The 14,954-nt window shown below is 36.3% G+C and overlaps 1 protein-coding gene across 6 annotated transcripts in view; it reads right to left on the bottom strand.

Annotated features, from left to right (window-relative positions):
• Positions 1-921: 921 nt before the first annotated feature.
• The window catches only part of ARHGEF7 (Rho guanine nucleotide exchange factor 7), a 128,281-nt gene continuing 114,248 nt past the window's right edge, over positions 922-14,954 (bottom strand). For all 6 annotated transcript variants that reach the window (XM_074815281.1, XM_074815280.1, XM_074815284.1 and 3 more), the window contains 3 exons: positions 7,306-7,405; positions 6,621-6,675; positions 922-4,085 (listed from right to left, as the gene is read on the bottom strand). In XM_074815281.1, the coding sequence (XP_074671382.1) occupies positions 3,963-4,085; positions 6,621-6,675; positions 7,306-7,405 (278 nt within the window). In that variant the 3' untranslated portion in view covers positions 922-3,962. The remainder of the gene's footprint in view (positions 4,086-6,620; positions 6,676-7,305; positions 7,406-14,954) is intronic.

Raw genomic sequence — 14,954 nt, forward strand, 5'->3', positions numbered from 1 at the left:
TTTCCTTCTTATTCCCTCTCCCATCTCCTGCTGAGGAAGAGCAGTAAGAGAGCAGCTGGGTGGGGGTCTGGCAGCCAGCCATGGTCAACCCACCACAATAACACACACCCAAAAAGAAAATTCACAAAACACTTAAAGTGACAAGTAAACGACAGTTTCGAATTATGGGAAATACCTGTCTTTACAGTGATGAACCAAGAGAAAAGTTGGAAAATAGGAGATCTCTTCTGACAAAAGTTATAAAATGCTACACAAAGTCCTCTGTTCTTTTTAAGTATACCTCCTTGCTAAACTAAGTTGAATAGATGTATTATTTCACACACCTAAGCTCAGTTAACCCCTTCAAATGCCTTGTCCAAAGCCTGAAACCATCTTACCAAATAAAGGACTCCCTAACACTTTCCTTTACCCATCCCATCATCCTGCATAAAGCAATATTGATGATGGTCCTACCATAAAAATCATCCCCTTCCCCTATTTCAGGTAGCACCAACCAAATGATATCCCTATGATACACACTTATCACAAATTTCAGGTCTACTCAGATAAATCATGCATGTAGACGTGTATTTTAGTTTATTTATGCAGCGATTTGATGTACTATTGTTTCTTGCCTTCTACCCTTTCATTATCTTCTGCCTTTGATCTCCATCTCTTACATAACCCTAGCAGGTCAGCCTGCCAAAGAAAGTAAAAATTCTTCAGTGCAAGACAGTTAAGATCATCCTTCTCACCCTTCTAAACAACCCTTGCTTTGTTTTGTTTTCCAGGCATCAATCTGCTATTATAAAAGACTGTGAAAACCCCTTTCAAGATAGTATATCAACTATTAAATAACAGAGGTTATTTATATGAAAGGTTAAAAAATTAAAGCAATTTTCCTTCTTATAGCCCACATATTAGATGAAATGTAACACTTCATAGGGTAGGGGAAAAATCATGGTTTAATTACAACAATGTAGCATAAACACTTTAGTAGTCGATACCAAGATATTATTGTGACATATAAACTAAACTTGAGTTCTCCACAGATACCGTAAACAGACACTCTAAATTCCCTAAATGGTTGGCATTAAGAAGGTTTGTACAAAGGCAGTCAGTTGTTCAGTCTTTAAGATGTCATGACATGGTGAGACAAACACGCATACATCAGTAAGTACAGAGAAATGTTATGCTACATTTTGGACAGTTCAGAACTGAAAGTGCTTCACATCTACAGGATAAGAAATGGCTTCATCTCCTCATCCCTAAATGATGAGAGCAAAGAAATAACCCTTTAATAGGTTAAATAAACAGTGCCCCATTTATCCATGCTTATATAAAGTTTCCAACAATTCAGAAGGTCCATCGTGAAATTTACAATCTATATACAGTATAACAAATTGTCAAAGAAAAAAGTTCAGATACTCCTTGGTTCCCAAAAGCCTGAAGCTCACTCTCTGCACTAGAGACAAAAGCTACCTACAATACTAGGTGGGTTTTTTTTTTTCCTTTCTTTTTTTTTCCCTTTTTTTTTTTATTTTGTAAAAATTAGTCATCCCAATCCATCTTGAATAAAATCAGTCCCTAAATCCTGGTCATATTTAACAACTGCTTAATCCCAGTGTTTAAGGCATGTTCATTAGATGTCAGTATGGGGGTACTGTCAGAAATTATAATAATCACAGGTACTAAGAGTCAGCAAATTTACATAGCAACGCCACTCCTTACATTATAATGTAAAACAAATTGTTATGATGGAAGTTGTTCCTGAGTTAAAAGTTGCTAAATACTGCTAAGATTAATGTTTTCCTTTTGTACTTCTTCCTCTGGAATGTCCTTTCACATATGCTCAACTGAAAATTAAAAATTACTTTGAAAATAGCTTGAATGTCAGAAAGTAAAAATGTTAGCAAAATTCTAATTACATCGGCATTCCCAAATCTAAATTTAGCCAAGATTCTATGAATTTGCAGGGTTGAGTATCACTTAGCTTTTAGCAAGAGCATTTTCTAAATACAAAGATAAATATTAAATGTCAGTCCACATTTCTGTGCAACTGCAAACAACAGGAAGAGATTTTGGTATCAAGATTTATCATAAATTTAAAGTTCTGTGAATACAGCTAACTCTGACACTCTGACACACTGTTTTCTTACCCAGTCTCCTCATTTAGAATTAAAGGAAGACATTTTTAAATTGTAGAAACACAAATTAAAATACCTACAAATATATTCAGCTTTTTAAATCACACAACTAATTGTCTATTCAGATTTTTAAGTATCCATTCCCACAGAATTGTTTCTCAAGTATGTAATTATTGACATTTTCCTATTTAAAAAAGCTGTTCTTGGCTGAGAAAAGTGGATAGCTTTAAAAATAGATTTTTCATTAGATTCAAAATGTGCATGACAATTCTTACCACCCTAATCATCCTGGCTCCAACTCATTAAAGTTCATATAAACATTTGCTCAAGTCCAACCATTAAATTTGACAGGAGTTAAAGGGCACTAGAATGACAGGACGACAAAAGGTGCGACTCAGGTCTGTCCTATACCTGCACTTCTGACAGTTAACTGAAGAAAATCCCCCTCAGAAAACTGCACTGTCTGGAGTTTAATTCAAAGTTTGCTGAAATCAGTGAAACACAATGAGCTTTAATGGCATTAGTATTTTAAGTGCTCCAACTGAAGCTCACCATTTGCAGTGATGTAGCATCTCCTATTTTAAATACAAGAAAAGACTGCAGTAATTGCACCTATCACACTAGGGAATAAATGTTCATTTATGTATTTTCAAATCTGTCAGCAGTGCAAATTCTGAACTACAGTATGATTAAAAAAAAAAAATCTTATTTCCAGATTTGTTTCCATTTAAATCCTAGCAGGACAGAAACCAGCAACATGCTGAGAAAACAGGGTGGGAAAGGAATGACTGCTTCCACAGTCTGGGAATTCCAAACAGGGTCTTACATAGTGGTAGAGAAACAAAGCTCTGAATGAAGTTCGGCCTAGCCCAAGTGTCTTATGCACAAAGGTTAGCTAAAATTTAATTGTTATGACCATAAAATATAAATAGCAACAATTTATTCACAAAATTCTGGATTAGATTGATTTTTTGCGTTAACAAACTGTATGATCTATTAAATTATCAGCCAGCTGTATGTTTAAGCACAACAATAGAAAATGTAGTACATAAACACCTAAAAATCACAATCATAAAAAGGAGGCAAGTACATCAGTCTTTTGGTGGCCAAAGCACAACAGATTAGTCTGCCAAACAAGTGTACATGAACGTGAATCATGGGCATTAGTTTTGTTAAAAATTGTTTCTACTGTCAATAAGCAATTTTCTGTATTTTAATACTGTTCTTAAAGAATTGTAAACTGTTAAAAAATGTATGCACAGACATAAATAACAGTGAAAGATTTAAATACAGTGGTCAATAGGAAAAACAGGTTTTTAAATCTGCATGTGTGATGAGCGGGTAATTTGGAACAAATCCATAATTACCCACAAAGAACTCTAACCTTTTTTAGGTAAGACAGTACTGCCGTCATTTCTAACACTTGTGACCATTATAATAACAAGAGAAAAAAATAACATATCAGCCCTGATACATCAATCACATATGCATTCAAAATTACAGATATTTACAAGAAAAATATATATTTAATTAAAAAGCCACTGAAAAACATGGACTTTTAGTCAGGTGCTGCAAAATGAGGTAATTTAGATGCAAACAAATTAGTTTAGTAGAGTTCAGGATCCATGGTCTCCACACTTAAAAGTACAGATTGCTTCAGTAAATGGCTTGACTGTTTCTATATGTTCAGAGCAAGAAATCACTAGATCCAGTTAAATCCTGTTTTGTAGTGCTCTTGATGCAACACTGACTAATGTCAGAAGGCTTCCCAGCTCAGTTTTACAACTGGTCTTTCAATAGAAAGAAAAAGGGAAAAAAAAAAAAGGAAAAAAATAGTTATAAGTTGGTTTCATCCCAAGATGGATCATTCATGTTCTTTAGAACTTTTCTAACAAGCTTCTCCAAGTCCTTGCGAGCTCTTTGTTCTTCTTCTAATGATTTCTTCATCTTTTTGTTATCCTGTTTAATAGAAACAGAAATATTGCTGGTTTGTTGTTTGGTTTTTGTCAGGTTTTTTGTTTGTTTGTTTTGTTTGGGTTTTTTTTATAACAGATCTTTTCTGACCACACATACATTGTCAATTACAAATTCTGACAGCTCTTCTCAGTGAGCCTGCTAGTAGCTGTTCAAAAGCAAAGCCTTCCATTAAAATTTCACAAGTTACACACAGTTACTTCACACAATGCAACAAAAACCACCAAATGGAAACAGCTATTTCCTATTTATACTTTATAATGCAAGTGCTAGTAACAGATGGTCAATAATCTTGAATTCTTCTGCTCAAATCTGATCAATGAAGAGTAGAATATATTTGTCGTTAATGAAGAAAGGAAATGGACCAATAAGAAGAATAAATATCCCCTCTAAGAGCCTCCTGTGATTATAACTATTAACTGGCTTCATTAGGAAAGTAAATAGTTGAAAGGAGTATCTTGAAAACCATTATGTTCTCTGCAAAGTGTTTTGTGACTAAATTTTAAACCAGACAGATGGCTACCAACAGTCTAAGAGGAGTCTGAATTTCAAAGAACACCATCACTCTGCATGTGTATTAATGAGTGAGTCAGTTCTCAATATTTAGCACCATCAGGTAATATTGAAATACCGTGAACAACAGGACTTGTAAGGATGTCACTGACCAAACCACAGTAATGCTTACATTGTTTAATCCTGTAGAGGCCAAGGTGATGTTGGCAACAGCAGGGAAGCAACCAGAAGATAAGAAAACATCATAATAAGGCCCCAAGACAACAAGTCTACAGGTCTTTAACTAACACGGGTCCGCAATCCAGGAGTCCCACTGGACTCCCATCAGCTGTCATTTACAGACATTTCTAGAAACAGAATGGGATCAACAGTTGCCGTCTTATTAACTCCATTCCCTCCTCAAGTCTGGTGAGAAACTCAGAAATTTCATTCTTTTCTTGTAGGTACAGACTGAATTTATTTTCATTTATTTATTTTTAACCGCTAATTCAGGACTGTACTGGTAAAGTGCCCGTGAAGCACCAGCTATGAATAACCTATGGAAGTTGCTACGGGAGGAGTCCCACCTCGCACGGTAACTCTCACCGGCAGGCAGTCTGGTGCCTACACTCCCACTATGTACTCCCAGAGAGCCTTTGTCCATAAAGCCCTTGGTCACTCAGGATCCTCCCAGCTCGGAGGTTATTTCTGCCACTTCTTCAGCTGGCAATGTCACAACAGCAGACCAGTAAACGCTTCTAAGCATCCTGATACATAAGAAAATGACCTCAGGCTTTAATAGGTCTTGGCTTTGGAAGATGCAAGATTCTGAAGAAATGATCTATTTGAAAAGGCCAGAAAAGAGAGGTGTTGCTTGAAGTTCAGAAGGTGACTTCTTATTTAGGGTCACAGAGATCTGTGGGGCCTCAGCGAGGCAGCATGTTCATCCCTTGTACAAAAGCAGTGGGTTGTTACTGCTGCTTGTACTACTTGATATTAAAAGACTATCAAACTTGCATCAAACCTTGGATACACATGCTTTGTATGTTGAAAACAGCAGAATTTAAGTATTTAAGACATCAACTGTCCTATTTCAAGGAACATGCATGACATCCTTAGAAATACTGGGCATGCTTACAGATGGGCAAAGAATTTGGATTCATGTTTACAGCCAAAAACCTGAAGTAATTTAAATACAAATCCATTTTCCATTAACACAGGAGATTTTATCCAACTTCTGAGACAGAACTGTTAGGGTCAGTTAACAAATTCACACATTGGGGAGTGAGGATAATTTAATGCGTTTTCACCTACACTTTAAGCAATGTCTACATGCAGCAGCATTAATATGGTTTATACAGGCTGTGCCCTGACAAGAAAAAGATATTTTTAAACACTTACTTTGGATACTTAAAACATCACCTGCAGCTTTCATAGCAGCAACTCAGCTGAGATCCTGCACAATTCCCCAATGTGACAAAGCAGCACCCTAAGCTAACCTGAAGACCTCATTAAAAAAAGGCCATGTGATAGACACTGAAAAGGACTCTCATCTCTGGAAATGAGAGGTTTTAAAAACTGATTCATAAGAGATGTTCAGGTTACTGAAAGACTGTTATTAAAGGCCTAAATAGATTCAGACATTTATACTACTAAAATTATACATTCTAGAGCAAATACTATTTCACAGTCTCTATAAGCTTATTTTGCTGGTGATGCAGCAGAACTGAATTGGTTTAATGCTTTCAACATTTCACAAGTAGTAACATCCAAAAATAAATGAATAAATAAGTCTCCTCAGAGAGAGGATACTTAATGCTGTTCTCAAAGGTTGGTGCTCCAAGGACTGATGACAACCACAAAAAAGTGTGCTTTTTGTCAAACTGGTATGTCTTTTAAATGCAAATCTAGTCCAAAAATTCAAGTTCAGTCCTGTCAAAGTGAATCAACTTGCAAGCCATATTTATTTTTTACAAGCCTTCCATCTTTTCATTCTCCATGTCACTATAAATGCAGCAAGTTACCAACCTGTCTTAACTCCTGTACTTCATCCTTTAATGCATATACTGTGTCAACAAGGCTTCTAAAATGAAAAAAAGATGATTTGTTACAACGGTTTTCAAAAATACATGTCTAAATCTATTATACTAGACAAAACTGCTAGATGAAATGCATTAAAAAAGCCCCAAAACGACAGCTAACGGTTAATTTCAAACTTGTGTTAAAAAAACTGTCTTTTATTCTGATTTATATTCAGTAAGGCAAGGACCCGTTACCAGCTTCTGCGATAGGATACACCTCTCAGGCACATATGGACCTATACTGGTTTCTGTATTACAGCTTTCTGTAGCAGAACTGTATTTCATTTCCAGCATACACCTTACAAAAAAATAGAATGATGCTATACACTAATTAGAAAGATGACATCAATTTAATATTCAAATCCTACAGTACTTGGAAAAATTGTATACAAGTGAAACATATCACTTTTCTTGGCACCAAAGGAATAAATTGCACAGCATATACAAAGAAACCAGACAACAGGCATGTAAATGAAAGCCAATTGCACTTAAAGTACTAGCAGCATACTCCAAACAGCTCTGTTCCCTACTACAAATATACCATACACACACTACTATAATGGGAGACAGGAGGAGGAAGAAGAGTACAAAGTTTACTGGTTTAATCCATCATTCATTAAATGTTCTCTTACTTCTCTTCTATAACAGTCTGACCATTACTTTTAGTTTCTTCTACAATAATTTTTTCTTCTTCTGGAAGCAGGACTTGAGGAGCTGACTCTTTACGGGAACCTGTTGTAAAAATAAATTACAAAATGAGCAACTCACAAATATTGCTAGGGCATTTTAAAGATTATGATTTCATTCACTGCATGATACACTTGTATGACCAAGGTATATCATTTTCCATTTCCCCCATCCCTCCACACACACAAGTTACTGACGCATTTTTTACATTTGAAACCACAGCCTTATAACAACAAAAAATTGTCTGACATTCCTATACTGCGGCTGACAAAACTCCTGTGTCATCAAGGGGGATGCTACACTGTTCAAACAGCGCACTGCTCAACTATCAGTAAAAGCTATACAAATTCACCATAGCTGACTCGGAAAGAGACAGATGTGTTTAAGTAACAGTGATTTAAGCCTCAAGGACAGATTCTGATCTCACACTGATACAAATCCAAGAAATAGTTCCACTCTAAATCAGTTAATCTGTAAGGAGCAGAATAGTGGTATCAAATGATACAGTGATGGAAGAAAAAAAAAGTTAAAACCCCTTTCCCCTGAAACACTATAAACACACAATTGTGTGTGCACACACATATACATACACATACTCTTACAGATAGCCTTTTAGTACTATAATAAATTCCTACCAAATGAAATACATACTTTGTGTTTAATAAATGTTTTTAAAAGTACTTAATGGCTTGACAGTAAAACCTCAAAACATTCCAACATCTTCCAAACATTTTCCACAATCATTATAATTTGTAACATCAAGATAATACATATAGATTCTAAAGTAGTAGCTCTGAATCAAAAAATCTACAGCTCAGAGATGTGCATCCATTCATACATACATAAAGTATGTACACTAGAAATGTTAATTAGGCTGCAACAAATGACAAGCATTTTTTTTAAAGAAGGTCTGTAAATAAACTGCTGTCTAAGCATTTGTTCAGAATTCAAGTACAGCAAACAAGGCATTAAAGTTCTTGCATATTTTAACCAAGATACCAGTTTTAACAAACAAGGTACCCTTGCCTATCAATTCACTGTAACGAACTTTCATTAATCAGGAATATCCTAAGCCTACCACAGTTTGAACTGATAACTAGGTACTACAGTGTGCATGCCTCTCAGGAGAAATTCATTAGCTCTTGCTGAACAGCTGCTTTGCTAAAACAGTGATTTTCTTTTAAAGTTCATGATAAAATACATAATCTAAACACACAAAAAAATGAAAGAACTCAAGCTCATCAGAAAATACTAACTTCCCTGACAGCTGCAGTCTTGAGTTCTGAACAATAAGCTTGTAGGAACTACAGTTTAGCAGTACACATTAAACTAGTTAAACTATTTTAGCAAGCAATGACAAATGTCCTTTAATAAAGAAAAGTTTTCTTAAGCTAAGAGTAAAGGTCTAACATATTGCTACATGACGGTCAAAATTTTATGGAATAAAGGTAACTGCAGATTTGAGAACAGAATCTCGTCCTTGGAAGCTGTAAGTTCTTCATTTTACAGGGTGAAGAAATCTTTTAAGGGTTAATACCCTTCCACTTATTCTCCAGGGAAGGAGCAACCTATAAAACAAGCACATCCAAACTCTGTATGGAGCTCAAGGACATTTCCCTGTTTGCGCTGTCAATCTCTAATTGTAAAAAGTTGTCTTATGTTTAATTCAGTTAACTGGCTACTGCTCTGCTTCTCAGCCTGGGAGCATAGAACACCGAGCTAAATGTTATTTTAGAAATTAATCAGCAGTAGCTGCTACCAGATCACTACCTTTTGGGTCTCTGTACCAATGTGGAGCACCTCAGCCCAGCACACACTGAGGGAGACACTGACCAGAGAGAACTGCCACGCGTTTCTCACCCATGACTCCCTTCAAGCAAATGGAGCAGTGCATTGCATTTCTCTCTGCATAGAGCTGCATCCAACTGTCTTTGCCTGGTCAGAGTAACACGGGTCCTTGCAAAGCAGAAACAGCATGGAGTAGACAGCTTTAAAAAAAAAATGTCCCAGCTGTACAGTTATATACACACATGCATGTAAAACAGATGTCTACACCAGCGTATCTTGATGTATGTACAGCATAGCACAGTAAACAATATTACTGAGACACAGAACTCAGTTTCATTAAAAACAAAATGTTCACCAACATTATACAGACAAGGAAACCACACAGTACACATACACACACAATGCAAAACTGTTGCTGTGAACACTGACCTTACTGTGCCACAAAACATTAACTACCGTGGAATTCAGGACATCGCAAGTTTCACCCTTGCCTTCATTGTTCTGATACAAATAAAGTCGCATGACCAAGGGTATCTCAGAACCCTTGCTGCTCTTATGGTTTATACTTATGCAACCCCCCCCCACTTTCTCCTTTATCTTGGTTTGCATCCTGTGAGTTTTGGTGGTTTGGTTTTTTTTTTTTTCATTTGTGTTGGGTTTTTTTTGTTTTGTTTTTGTTTGTTTGTTTGTTTTCCTAAACCCTACAAGCACTTGCTAAGTATCAAAGGTACAAACACACAGCGTATCTAGCCTGCAACAAAGGACCCTGTCATCAAATGAGTACATGCACAGTAAGATCAGACTTGATGTGTCAAGTTCTGAAGGCAAAACAAAGCTACTTCACTGTCCTGCTTTTCTGCACCATTTATGCGAGAAGGTGTTTTGTTTTGGTTTTTTTATGATGCATTTTCTGGCAATTATATGTCTGGAAGGAACTTCAGAGTCACCTCACTACTGGCACTTGGCAATATTCCCTAAATTGCACCTTATGTCTCCACCAGGTTCTTTATGTCTTATTCTCTATGTGACCATTTCTCTTCAGAAAATTTTACAAGCTACAGCTTTAGGACATGAAGAGAGGTTTGTATTATAGCACAGTGGGTATTTCACACAGAGTTGTACTAGAAGGACAGTCTAGGAAGTTCCTGCCACTTAGATAATCCTAAACACCTCTTTGAGACGTATTCCACATTTTCATGAATTAGGGCAGAAGAATCAAAAGTTACTTCGGTTTGCTGTATCTGCCACTCCTCAATCCTAAGCATCCAAGTTTCACACTGAATTTTATTACAAAACACTACTCAGTCTCATTCCAAGTCAAACAGGCCAAAAGATAATGTTTAAATTGACCTGCAACAACTCTGGCCCTAAATGACCTTGAGACAATACAACCAAAAGTACTAAGTTTAATAGGGGAAAAAAAAAAAAAAAAAAAAAAAGAGGAGCCTCTCCCCCCAAGCTTTACAACACAGTGTTTCATTTGCTTTTCCTTTTTTTTGGGGGTACTGGAGGAACAAAGGTGGAAGGGAGAAGAGAGGATGTTTGGCAAACCCAGACAATTACTTCAAGATTAGCAAACAAGCATTAAGGCTGAATAAGTTGCCCTAATTTTTCAATGGGGAACTCCTAAATCCAGGGTCTTGGAAGAATGACCCCACTGTTCAGAAGTCTGTTGCATATTTAAGGTAAACCAGCTGACCACTATGATCAAGATTCAACTAAGTTTCCATCAATTAAATTTCATCACGAAAATAAAGGTATCTATAGAATATTAATATATCTCCCAGCCCTAGAGGGGAGAATTACCATGCTTTTTGCCAATACTGTACCCTAAATTATAGGTTTAGCAAATTTAGCCTCCAGAGTGAAGCAAATAATAACACAGCCCACCTGCATTGAGACCAGGGCTAGAGACCTTAGCAATACCCACTGCGTAATGTGGTGCAACACCCACGATACAAGAACAGGCCTGGGGGTAACAGCCCCCTGCTTTTAATTTTCAGTGTCTGATCCCCTTTCCAGCCTAATCAATCAGCCAGGCCAGCAAGCAGTTCTGAACATTTCTGGAAACAAGGGAAGCTGTTTGGATATTATGTGTATTATGTGGCTGAAAGACTTCATGACATAAGTCCACTTTATACCAGTCTGAAACCAGAAGAACATCACTCCCATCCCTGGAGTACAGTCTTAACACCAAAACAGGAAGAAACCAGAGTGCAGACTGAATGCCACAGAGGTTCTCAGTGATGTTTGTTTACAAGCATAACTGCACAACTGCCTTTTATTCACTCTCCTCCAAAGGGAGCATGACATGTTAAAAAATGGTTGATATGGTACCATGACGGTTGCTCACAGAAGCCAGGCTTCAGAAGGAGCTGTACTGGTAATCAGTCTGGTCCTTTGCTCTGAATCATTTAGCAGACACATGTGAAGAGAGTCCAGAAGTTTTGCACAGATCTTAACACATCAGGCAGGAGGGAAGGAAAGAGAAGAAGGGGGATGAAATTCAGATACCTTTTCACTTTAACCAGATATTAAGTCTCCACCTATGTTCAAAGACCTTGTCTGTCCAGGAACCACTTAAGCCAACAGTAAAATAGAGGTGGGTATTCACATCACCTACTTAAAAGCAGCTAACCTTAAGGCCTCAGTTAAAAGCCAGCTCTCCCCAGTCAATCAAGAACAGGGTTCCCTCCTCCAGCTGGCCATTTGGAGAAGAGTCAACCTAGGTACTTGCACAGTAATACTCTCCAAAAAGTTTGCCTTCTTCCACTGACTATGAGGGTCCTAATTTAAGCTATGGAAGTTAGACGTGTGGTGATGACAGTTAATTTTGAGAAATGCACGACATAATCTGAGGCCATCAGCAATAATTCTTGTTGCACAGCTTTTAAGTATTGCTGTTTTCTTCGCTTTTTCATATCCATACTAGGAGAGGTAAAGAGGGGAACAAGGCACAATAAAGGTCAAAATTAGAAACAGTACTTGTAAATACACAATTCTGTTTTTTCCCAACTTTACTAGGCTCTCTACATAAGCTAAGAAGCTCTTCAAAATTATTTGCTTGAGCTTCAAAGACAGAAGTCTGACTTGCCACTGAAAAACAATTATGTGCATATACAACCGTTTAGATCTACCATTAGCCACTGGTAAGTACAGATATGTAAATTTCCTGGAGAAGCAAATGTTAGACAAAAAAAATAAGAATTACTTGTCATTTAAAACATTCAGTGTTTCATTGCATTAGTTACATTAAAGATGTTGAAGTGGATGAGCAGACCTGCCAAATTAACCTTCTCTTTCTCAGTGAATCTTTAATGAGGTCCTAATAGAAAGAATCCTAAAAATGGCGTTCCCAGACTCTGCGTGTGTTGAGATTAAAGCACTGAAAAAAAAATCCTTCTTGCTACAGATCTGCCAAAGTCAAAAGGGAGCCCTTTAATATCTTTGTACAGATAACAACAAATCAGAATCCAAACATCAAGCCAAACTTAAGTTCACTGTATAAAATACACCATTGTTTGCAAATTCTTGGGAGTAACAAGAAAGGTTTTGGCATGAAGTTGTCTGGGTTTTTTTAGTGATACACAAATAGGAAAAAAACCCACATGACTCAGATGACAGATCTACACAGTTTACAGCAAAATGTTTTGACAAGCAAAATGAAAATAATTAAAGTGGACTGAAACACATACTCCATATGTAAGTGTTAATCATATAAGAACAGACTGAGGAGTTTGAAAGACAAGATATGCCATCTGAAGAAGTGGGATATTTCTAAGACAACATTTGGAAAGAACTATCCCACTAGACTTCCTATATTTTACTAACCAATACAAAAACTTCCAACCAGAGGGCTGTAGGGCTACAGCTAGAGTTGCTGAAATCATAGCTAAAAATACTATGACCTTTTAATAGAAATAGGTGATTACTTCGTTTATTCTGATGTAAGCAATTTAGTATGTATATTTTGTTACTGTTTTATTTAAATTTACTTAAATATGAGCATCTTTTAGTAGAAACACTAAAGATAACTCTTGTTTTAAAGAGAATAATGTTGTAATATTGGATCTTGAAAATAGGTAAGGTGATAGAAACCAATATCATATTCATAAAATTTCTCTCTAGTAACTGGACCTGCGAAGTAGGTTTTAGATTGTTCCAATAATTCAGCCCATGCTTTTACTGAGAATACACCATCCAAAAAATGAAAAAGAATAAAATAAAATCAATTAAGGGGAGAGGGAGGCCACAGAAGAACATTCCATAGATGGCAACATCTCTGAATAGTTACTTAAAAAAAAAGAGGATACAGAAGGATACATACTTCACATTACATTGAATTTCCTGTAGTTGTCAACTACATTAAACAAAGATTACACACTTATGTCAAAAAAGCTCTTTCAATTCAGCATCTGATTCCTCCGGGAAGAAGGGAGGGAGAGAAAGGAGGCATGGGCAGAAGAGGCAGTTAAGTGTGAAGTTACAGGTTATGCTGTCCTTTCCCCCTGTGTAATAATTAAATATTAAAGTCATAGTCTATCAAATGCAAAATTTATTTCAACTGTACATAACAGATGTCCTTTTTATATAAAACAAAACACTTAATTGATATATGCAACCACAAACAATATGCATACTGTACAGTACAATGCAACATTCAGATATACATCCATTTTATATTTTCAAAAGGCAGTCACCTACTAAAGATGGCTTCTCCCATTCACAAATGAAGTGCACAATATATATTATTTTTCCTATGTTTTACGTCACTATATACACATTACTGTGTTTTGGCAAGATTATGCAAAACACCCAATTAATATTGGTTGGTTTCAATTTATGGCAAATACTAATTAATGGAAACACTGCGTAAGCCACGTGAAGAGGGGTTGACAATGGCTTGAACCTACCTTCCAATTCAGTTTCTCCATCCTTCCAGTGTATTTGTAACTGTACACATATAATTTACAGAATTGCATAAACATAAGGTACTATTATTACCATGACTAAAGTTTCACAAAAATAGAAACACTGAACCTTTGGACCGAATACCACCATTTCCACATTTGCTTTTTTTTCCCCCCAAGCATTTTGCATTAATACTCCTGATCAGTTCACAATAGCTTATGGCCTGTAACACTGAAGACATGGAATGATTTTAAATGCATGGTGATGTTAATATGAGGATACAGAATATGAGAGATCCTAATTATAATAGCAGCTAATAACTTAAATGCTACAATAATTAATGGTGGTAAACTGTCAAAGCTTTGGTGCATAGAAGGTCAATAAAATCTTCAGATCTGGATAACAAAACATTCTGTGTGATAAGGAAAATTCAAGTGCAACCACTGTATTACAAACTCATATTTACACTATATAACATGAAACAGACATAAAGGAATTATTGTTTATCCAATGCAGAAAACATTATTCAACTAGAACACCACATCTTAAGAAACAGGAAAAAAAACAATCCATACTTTCCGTATGTGTTAAAAAAAACCAAAAACTGATTGAGAGGAAGAGGGGAGTGAAGTGAGTTACAAATGTGGTGTGGAATGGTATGGAGCACACATACTTATTTCTCTAAGCAATACTCCTCCACTTTGAAAGAAGTTCAGCATACACCAGTTCCTGGTCATTATGTTAACACATGACTAGTAGAAAAACGTACCCCTGAAAACCCTCCTCAGTAAGCACTGCTGCTTTTGTTAGTCACATATTTGAATGCCAACAACAGTGAGAGAGGATAAAGCAGGTGATCAAACAAGACTGAAAGTAAATCTGCAGATGTGAACTG

Source organism: Strix aluco, chromosome 2 (assembly GCF_031877795.1).
Source record: "Strix aluco isolate bStrAlu1 chromosome 2, bStrAlu1.hap1, whole genome shotgun sequence".
Lineage (NCBI taxonomy): Eukaryota > Metazoa > Chordata > Aves > Strigiformes > Strigidae > Strix > Strix aluco.